The 9782-nt window shown below is 48.2% G+C and overlaps 1 protein-coding gene across 2 annotated transcripts in view; it reads left to right on the top strand.

Moving 5' to 3' along the window:
- Positions 1-9782, top strand: part of lgr4 (leucine-rich repeat containing G protein-coupled receptor 4) — a 29004-nt gene that overhangs the window by 13142 nt on the left and 6080 nt on the right. The window contains exons 3-13 of one of the 2 annotated variants that reach the window (XM_008291462.1): positions 906-977; positions 1728-1799; positions 4930-5145; positions 6572-6643; positions 7772-7840; positions 8371-8442; positions 8663-8734; positions 8908-8976; positions 9060-9131; positions 9453-9518; positions 9677-9748. In XM_008291462.1, coding sequence (XP_008289684.1) covers positions 906-977; positions 1728-1799; positions 4930-5145; positions 6572-6643; positions 7772-7840; positions 8371-8442; positions 8663-8734; positions 8908-8976; positions 9060-9131; positions 9453-9518; positions 9677-9748 — 924 coding nt within the window. The remainder of the gene's footprint in view (positions 1-905; positions 978-1727; positions 1800-4929; positions 5146-6571; positions 6644-7771; positions 7841-8370; positions 8443-8662; positions 8735-8907; positions 8977-9059; positions 9132-9452; positions 9519-9676; positions 9749-9782) is intronic. The other variant, XM_008291463.1, reaches the window with a different exon arrangement.

The raw sequence follows: 9782 nt of genomic DNA, 5'->3' as shown, positions 1-9782 counted from the left end.
TCAGTCACCATGGAGACCTAGCTCCACAGCTTCAGTCACCATGGAGACCTCGCCAGGTTAAAAGAGAGCCACCTTGGTGACACTGAGAACTCTGGCTTTAAGCTCCACATACCTCGCTAACCCACTGATCTGGCTTCGTAGTGCAGCCCTCAGCTCTCTGAGTCAGCGAAATTCATGGTACACAAACCAAAGAGCGGTTTTCAGTCTACATAGCAGACAAGTCGTCTTCTGCCACAGTCAGCCTTGGTTCTCAGGCTCACACCCAGCAGCTCCTGTTGCAGGGAATTCAGCCGGGCCTGACTCACGTTGCAGAGTGATAAATCTGTTGCTAATCTCGCAGGCCAGATAGTATACTTGGGTTCTGTGTCCCAGCCAGTCTGTCCCATGCTTATTTACACCCCTGCTTCCTATACACTTCCTGTTCCCAACAGGAAAGGGAGGCGTCCCCTCTGCCTCAAATAATTCATACGGGGACTGAAGCAGCTGTCTGCTGATACAAGGCAAGGCTGTTTAGGTGGAAAAAAAAGGTTATATTCACTGACTGGTTGTGTTGGCCGCAGAGAGGCGAGTTGTTTTTCACTCCCTGTAAAGAGAGCACTTAATGGTGATGGTTGGGGGGCTCAGGAAGGGATCTGAGAAGGCGATGTCCAGGAACAGCTCTAATCTCTCTCGGGTGACAGACGAAGTGACAACAGGCCATGGCACAGACTCATGTCTTTGACACCCCAGGCCTCATGTTTAGCTCAAGAGCTGGAACCTAATCCACTGAGATGCTGGTTGGGAAGAAGTCCATAACCTGCTGCATTGCTTTATTCAGGGACAACATGCAGCCTGTAGTTGTGATGCTCTGCGCTCCTTTCTCTCTGAAATGTCTAAATCCATGCTGGACTCTTTGTCTCCCACAGACGACTTGCGGGGAACGACCTGTCATTCATCCACCCTGAAGCCCTGTCTGGACTGCACCAGCTCAAAGTCCTGTAAGCACACACCCTGCTGCCAATGTCAACACACACATGCACACACACGCTTTGGGCTGCGACGGCGTGAACTTTTCACGCACTGGGGGACAGAGTAAATACTGCAGTTTGTGGTCACATCGTGCTGCTGTCAGTTACTGCCACCCTACACATCCTCTTGGAGCAGACCAAATGCACTTTTCCATTCCTGCCTCCAGCACAGAGTCGCATACAGGCTCTGCTATAAACTACCTCTGCATCATTCACGTCGGGCAGCACACCCTTGTGTGCTAGCACAAAGTCGGACACGCTGAGCAACACAAACTCTGTCTTGTTGATTGTACACTGAGCCAAAAGTCCAAAGTCCTGTTGATCTACAGGTGAGGCCTCAGCACAGCACTGAAAACATCATATCAAGTGATTTGTTCATGTTTAACTGCACATGAAAACAAATGGAAGTGTTCGGCCTTCAAACTGGATAAGCACACACACTTCTACCTTCTGCTAATGAACCTGACTCATGAAAGTGATCGTTAGATACCTACACAGCTCTGTTCAAAGTTTTTCCATCACCTTGGCAACGGTTTGTGGGAGGCTTCACCGATCGTCTCCAGCTTGCTGGAGTTTCCTGCGTTTGTTCTACAAACTGAAGTGTCTGCTAGTGTCGGGCCGCGTCAACACACACACAGAGCTCACTGACATAGTTGGCATTGGATAGAGGATTGTCATGACTTGAGTTGAATCACGATTATTTTGTAATTTTCCCCTCAGGATGCTCCAGAATAATCAGCTGAAGACGGTGCCCAGTGCAGCCCTGAAGAACCTTCACTCTCTGCAGTCGCTGTAAGTCACTGGCAAGAACAGACACACACACACATGCATGCATGCATAGGCACGTGGGGTTATTGTCTGCTCAGAAAGCCTTTCAGTTTCAAGTGGCCTTTCCTGTCCTGCGTTCACCCCACAAAGGAAGCACTCAGAGCTGCTGCAGGAATTCTAGCGTTTGCCACCGTGCTGATCAGAGCGTGGTCCCAGCACTGAGGAGGACCTGGAGCCTCAGTGCTAGACTCAAACATTCCTTCTTTTTTTTATTTGGCTGATAGAACATTTAAGTTCTGAAAAGATGGTGGTGTTGCTGCAAACACAGAGTCATTCACGTTTAAACCGCTCTGCTGTAACCGTCTCAGTCCAGAACACCGGACCTGCTGAGTTCTATGAGAAGTGTTTTCTCTCCAGGTTGCACTTAATGAGAACAGTATTTATCCTGAATATGTGGACAGGAAGGTACGCTGCAGTCATCTTGGCTCCTGTCAGAAGAAGCCCTGTTGGTGTATTTGCTCAGAATTCAGTGTGCTTGTCCCAAACCAACAAACCCGTTCTAGACGGTTCCTCACAAAGATAATAGCAAAGAAACGGCAGCAGTAGAGCTGCAGAACAGTTTATCTGCTCATGTATGTAAAGATCTCACCGTTGGGTGCAGAGCATTTGCTAAACAAATGCATGCAAATCGGGCCTGCAGTGGAGTTTTCAGGCTGATGTTGTCCAGCTGATGTCAGGACCTGGCCTGTCACATGACGCTGTGCTGGGTTCTGTTGAAATTCTTGTTGTAGCTACTACCGCTGAATCGATTCCCCCTTTTGGTCCAGAGGAACATATCTGAGCTACTGCTGGGCTGATGGTGCTTCTGTTCCTTACAGACATTCCTGAGTCTGAACGGTTTTCGTAGCTTTGAGGGAAATGTCTGAAGAGGTTCTGGTTGACCTCGGGCTCTCCTGTGTTCAGTGCTGATGAGTGTTAGGATGATAAACCCCTGAACCAACATGGTGACAGTGTGTGTGTGGGATAACCTTACACACCTGCTAACCAGCTTGTACGCTTCAAGTCGAATACGCTTGAAAATCCATTTTGTGCTCCATGCTATAAAGTTTATTTAAAATCAAAGATGGCACTAGAAACACGGACCTTTATTGTGCTGCGGTTTGGTCAAACATCTGCTTTCCTGCAGAGCTGATACCAGAGTTCACAGCAGATCATCGCTGATGGTTCAGAAACCCCTGTTCATGTGTGACTTTACATTCACACTAAGTTAAATGTTAAACTGCTGTAGATGTGATCAGCTCCACATCCAGTCCAGCAGCTCGGGTGTGTACGCTGATGTGATGTAGGGCTGATTTCATTCACAGCTCATGCTTGTCTCCTGCTGTGTTTGCCGAGCAGAGCCCAGCTCCAGCAGATGTAGGTCAGCCTCATTCAGCAGGTCTGTGACAAACTTTTATCGCCTTATGTTTGTTTGTTGACTTTTCCAGAGCGTGTTTCCATCCAACGCCAGCCCCTCACTAGCTCCCGCTCCACTTGATCTCGTGTGTCGTATTGTGTTTCTGCTAAACGTCGGCTTCGTTGAAGCCGTGACATGTCCATGGTTTTATTTATGCGTCCTCCCTCCGTCGCTGTAGACTTTGACAGGGACAGATGAAGGGATGGATGCAGCTGGACAAACGTGCTGAAAATTCAACTCTGAGCTGTTATCGCTGCCTGTATCCCTCCCTGGTCCTTCGCTGCTGTCGTCCTCTTTCCTTTTAGCAGATGTCTGTACTCTGTGAGGGTTGTAGGGTCTGTAGCTGAAGTGATAGACTTTGGCAGAGGAAGGACTCGGTTTGCATTAAGCCTTAGAGAGCTAAACGTCAATCAAGACTGTTTTTCTTCCAGCCCAGACATTTGAGGAATTTTGAGGGAGGGTGAGACTGGGTTAGGGAGGATAGCAGCAGCAGGCGGCGAGGTGATGGTGAAAGGAACACTTGTGCATTCATATTACTGCTTAATGAAAAAACAGTTTATTTTTCTTACCACCAAACTATTAGTGATCGGAATTTCATCTGTTTTCTGGGGTCGGCGCTCCAGTAAATTACTGTCCATTGGGAGCTCTCATACGCTGGATATCCACGGCCTGAAACCTGAGAGTACTGCTCCACTGTGTAGTTCACCTTCATGAACAAACCAGCAAGAACAAATGAATGTACGTGACTACATTAGAATGATTCATACATCCTGCTAATCACGAGTGTGTGTGTGTGTTAAAGAAGTGAAGAAGTTCAGGTGTCGCCATTTGTCAAAGGTGATCAAAACACGGCGCTAGGCAGACCGCTGCAGTAGTGCTGGCAAACAGGGAGTGGAGCTGCTGTCACAAATATAGGATCGATGTGATGGTGAACGCCAAATGAGGTGGCTCTCTTTAGCGGTGTTCTAGATGGAGCGCATGGGTGGAGTAGGTCCACACCGCCACAGCAGGTCCTCGCTGTTCTCTGAAGACTTGAACCGCCGGTGAAGAAGTGCCGTGGGAATTAGCCTGTGGTCATCCTCCAAGACTGGCTGAAGGCACTGGGGACGCCTCAGGTCCTGTAGAAAGGGCTGCAGGAACATAGTGGGACAGGCAGCTCGCTTCTGACACCACCAGGATCCTGATGTCGAAGAGCGACGAGTTAAGGGCGGCTGTGGCTCAGCTGGTTGAGCGGGTCGGTCAATGGAAGGTCGGCGGTTCGATTCCGCCCTGCAGCCTGTGTCATGGTCGTTGTGTGACACTTCCCCACCTGCCTGGTGTGGATGCGTATGGATGGATTGTTGAGGTGGTCGGAGGGCAGAATGGCAGCCAGGCCTCTGTCAGTCTGCCCCAGGGCAGCTGTAGCTACCACCCCCGGGGTGAATAACTGACAGTGTGAAGCGTGTTTGAGTGTCGAAAAGCGCTGAATAAATCTGATCAGTTATTATTATCAAGGAAATTAGAGTGAAAACGTTGTCATAGGTTGTCAGGAACGTTCAGTGTTGAACTGCAGCTGTCAGTACATGTTAGAAGTCATTCATGGAGGTAAATGATAGAATAGTTTTGCTCTACTGTGTGGCCTTCTGGATGTTTATGGCCGTCCCAAATGTCTCACAGTTAATGAATCAGTGGTCTTAATTGTGTTTCTCTGTCCTGTAGACGTCTGGATGCAAACCACATCACAGCGGTGCCAGATGACAGTTTTGAAGACCTTCAGCAGCTGCGCCACCTCTGGTTGGACGACAACAACCTGACGGAGGTGCCCATCAGCTCCCTGAGACACCAGGCCAACCTTCAGGCTCTGACTCTGGCACTCAACCGCATCCTCTACATACCAGACAACGCCTTTGCAAATCTCACCAGTCTTGTTGTGCTGTGAGTTATATTAAGCTTCTATTCTAATTGTGGATTAGAAGGAAAATCTGCACCGTCGTGTCGACACGCAAACGTTGACGGAATATTACTGTAATGTTCCTTCACGTGGGCCGGAACCGCACCGTGAACAAAGATGGACTGATTACAACAGAATTCCTTGATTGTTCATATAAAGCTGAAAGCAGTCCTGTGTGGCAGCGTAGGCAAAGCTTTTAGTGAGAAGTTATCTGAAAAGTAGAGTATTAGTGGTTGTAAACAGTCATTACAGTCAACCTCCCCAGGACAGCCAGGAGAACTGTGCGGTCCTCATAGACCTACATGCAAAACAGCACAGCAGGAACAACCTGCTGGTGTACTTTCTGAACCCCTAATTAAGCCGACGCACTGACTGAGAACATTCTCATGTTTGCTAACATGACCTGAGGGAGTAGCTGCAGAAGTGAAGATCTTTGGATGTTAACAAGATCAGGATGTTTCTCGAGTCCAAATGCCAACACGTATCAGTCCAGTGTGGATCTAGTCCACAGCACAGTTTCATGTCTTGGACCTTTCAATCAGATGTGTTTGTAATGAACTCACCTAAACATCTGCCCTCTATCCGACCGGCAGATTAACATTTAGTGGGTAAAATGTGCTGCTTGTGCTCACGTCTGAATCAAAGAAGCTGCAGTTCCTGTTGGGTTTTCATATATCACCAGCATTATTCTGTCACCACAAATCAATGCCGAGTGCCTCTCCTTGTGCTCAGCTCTGAATGCATCCTCAGAGCGACTGCAAATCAGATTCCAAACACAAACATACTGTAGTATTTATTTGCACAGCTTACAGTTAATAAGTCAACAAATCGGCCGCGTACCGGCGCCCCGCTGTGCTTCTGCATGCAGCCACTTTTCCACTGAAATGTGCTGTTGGGGTTTGAATTTGAATGTTAATGGAATTTTGAAAAAGTTCCTGCCTCAGCTCTGAGCAGCAGCAGCGTACGATCAGGACCATCGAGCTGTTCTGAGTGTGCAGGAGAAGCTGAAGCGTCCATGGCAGGAGCCTGGTGCTGATATGTGGCGCATTAGCAGCGTGGAGGATTGTTCCAAACTTGCATTTTTTGTTTTTTTCCCTCCACTGCTGCTGTTATACATTCTCACAAACACACACGCGAGCGCACGCACACGGAGTGGTATTGCTGCAGGGTTAGTATAAACACGGTGGAATAAACAGGAAGGAAGGAGCTCGCATCTATTAGGCAGAGGCCTTCTGCTTATACACACACAGCACAAACACCTAGCTCAGGTCACAGGAGGAACATAAATTATTTGTGGAAGTGGAGATGAAAAACTCCGACTGGATTAAAACCCACGATGAATGTGAACGATGATTCTCTGTCTGTTGTCGTGTGAAGACCTGACGCACACGTCTGCTTTTACTTCTCCAGGCATCTTCACAACAACAGAATTAAGGAGATAGGAGACAACTGCTTTGCTGGACTCGTCAACTTGGAGACGCTGTAAGTGCTCAGTTGTACAGGACTCGTGTGTGTGTGTGTGTGTGTGTGTGTGTGTGTGTGTGTGTGTGCTCATGTTTGTGTGCGCTAACGTTCCCCCACCCACCTCTGCTCCAGTCCTCCAGACATCATTGTGTCCACTTCCTCCTTTAATTGCTGTAGGATAAATAGAGCAAAGTACATGATGCTTATCGTATCTGCCCTCCCACTGCTCACTTCCTCCTGCCTCACAGCCACGCCAGGCCTCTCAGTGACAGCACTGCCTAATGGCAGACAGCTACTGGGGAGGTTCTATCCATTTCTATTCTGTCCTTTTCTGTTCTGTCTGTTTCTTCCAGCTGCTCCCTTGTTTACAGTTCTGACATAATAATGTATTGAATGGACACTTGTCGTCCTGAATTATACTGGAGCTCTTCAGCAGACTCCCAGAACACTGATGTTCCAGTTACAGCAGTAGTTTGGGAGCAAGCACCGTCTTCCTTTAACCTAGAACGGTGCTGGGCCTTGTGCTGTTAGCATGGATGCTCACAGATTAGCCTTCCGCTCATGTACTTGTACTTCATTTATACGGTGAAGGACTGTGATGAATTAAGATGATTTTATTGAACAGAACATCCCTCTCTGGCTCCTCAGGCTGTAGGATCTTCTGTCTCTTGGTTTCTTTCATTGAATATTTCAGACAGACCATGTGAAGACCTGAGAGCAGTCTCACTCCTCTGGACATCCACTAATAAACAGAAATAATAATGACCACCTGCAGCACAACGTATTCCAACACATTCAGGCTTTACATGTTTTCTGTATGTATGTGTTATGGTGTGTTTTGTGGTGCTCTTCTACTGCAGATCAGTTATTAGGATGATGTATGATATAGAATATCTTTGTACTTGTCCTTTATTGGTTGTTTCTGCTGGACCAGTGAATCCTTGGGCGTTGTATTTCCAGTACATGCTGTGTTATGAGCCCGGTAGCCTCAGCAGTAAGCCTGGTTCTCAGTCCGTAGTGGTGGTAACTGAACCCTCCTGTGTTCAAGCCTAACTGTTGACATTCTGGTTTGAACGTACCATCGATGAGCGAGCACAGAGGGATGGAAGAGCACCACACTGACTTCCTGTGTCTCTGTCTGTCTAGAGATCTTAACTTCAACAACCTGATGGTTTTCCCCAGAGCGATCGAGGCCCTGCCCAAACTGAAGGAGCTGTGAGTATGCTGCCGTGCTCCTGATCCACAGGCACGGCCTTCAGCGGCTGCTTCTGATTTTGCAGGTTTTCATTGTCTTTGATGGAACTGAGAAAAGATAAAGAAGCTTTGAGTTGATCAGAGGAGAACAAGAGCACACATGTAAAGGAGAGCACCGGTTCATGACCCGTCCTCATCGCTGGAGGATCTCAGTGAGCTGTTAGAAGTTCAAGTTGCATCGCTTTACATCCAAACACATGAGTAGACAGCATGGATCAGATTCACCATAATGCTGGTATTTATGGGTTAGGGTGAGCTCCTACTGATGTGATGGTTCAATAGAAAGAAGCTGAAGTCCTGTGCAGCACATGTTTAGTAAACTGAGAAGACGCTGAGAGTCAGCTGCTTCATGTGGTTGAGCTGTCTGTGTCCCTGCACTTAGTTCTCTGTTAAATGTTTGGATGTGCATGTATCAGATGAGCTCACCTGTGTGTGAGGTGTCGTATTGAGGAACATGTTTTCACGCTGTCTCCTTGACCTTCTTCCTGCAGCGGCTTTCACAGCAACGATATCGGCTCCATACCGGAAGGGGCCTTTCATAACAACCCCCTGCTGCGCACCATGTAAGGTCAACCTCCCCTCTGATTCCCCCACAGACTGCTTAGAAACACGCATGGCACACCAGTGACTCATATGCACACAAACACCGCCGTGCACAGCGCTCGGATAAGAGCCGATACAGGACACACACTTGAGAAGACGAATGTCCAGAAGAGGGTGCCATTCTCGCAGAGTGAATCATTCAGCTCTGAACTGTCCCCCTGTGCTCTCTCTGCCCTCCAGACATCTGTATGACAACCCGCTGTCGTTTGTGGGCGCTTCAGCTTTCCAGAATCTCTCTGACCTGCACTCGCTGTAAGTCCCGCAGCCAGACACCACAGTTCTGCCTGAACTGCTGAAGGCACTGCTGATCTAATTATCTTATAAAGCTGTTTAAATGCATTCTGAAGAGTTCTTGTGTGTGGTTTGGTCCCGACTGGCTCGTGCTCTGATGTTTCTGATCTCACCGTCCATCATGTGCGTCTCAGGATGTTGCGTGGGGCCAGCATGATGCAGGACTTTCCCATCCTTACTTGGACAAATAATCTGGAGAGTCTGTGAGTAAACTTTGATGCAGCGTCTTTTCCTGCCTGTGCTTTTATGTGTCTCATGAGTGACTGCTTTGGTCTTTCATCTCCAGGACCCTGTCAGGAACGAAGATATCCTCCATACCCAGCGATCTGTGTGAGGATCTCAAGCTGCTGCGGACGCTGTAAGACGTTTTTCCACAAGCAGAAGTAGCACTTAGAGCACAACCTGTAGGCATGAGCGTACCTGCTGATGTGTTTAGATCACAGGGAAGTGCACAGGTGGAACACGATGGGTAAACTCTGGTTTGGACGTCACCACAGACACAACTGAGAATCCCATTCATGTTAACATGTGGACTTTAGGACGTGCACACATCAGATACAGAGAAATGATCTGCAGGCCAGTTACAGAAGAGTGCAGCAGCCAGCCTTTTGTCTTCATGCCTCCATTTGAATCCGTCCCAGTTGTCTGGCTGTTGAAGCTGTGTGTTCTCCTCCACCAGAGACCTGTCCTACAACCAGATCGAGCTGCTGCCGTCCTTCCACGGCTGCATGCGGCTGCAGGAGATGTGAGTAAAGTCCTTTCAGACAGGAATGGTGAAGCTTAGAGATAGCTTCTCTCTCAACTTTAAAATATGTTTGTGATGTTAAAGTCAGAAACCATGAAGGCGCTGAAGGAAAACGTGCTTCTTTAGAATACGTTCAGTTCTTCTGTTTCAATCTGCAGAAGCTTTCAGCACAACCGCATCCAACAGATCGACAGGGACACCTTCCACGGGCTCTCCGCTCTGCGCCTACTGTGAGTCCTCTCACACACACTCAGTCACACACAC

The sequence above is a fragment of the Stegastes partitus genome, unplaced genomic scaffold (assembly GCF_000690725.1).
Source record: "Stegastes partitus isolate 25-593 unplaced genomic scaffold, Stegastes_partitus-1.0.2 Scaffold744, whole genome shotgun sequence".
Classification (NCBI taxonomy): domain Eukaryota; kingdom Metazoa; phylum Chordata; class Actinopteri; family Pomacentridae; genus Stegastes; species Stegastes partitus.
The sequence above is the reverse complement of the archived record's forward strand: the minus strand, read 5'-3'. Positions and strand labels throughout refer to the sequence as shown.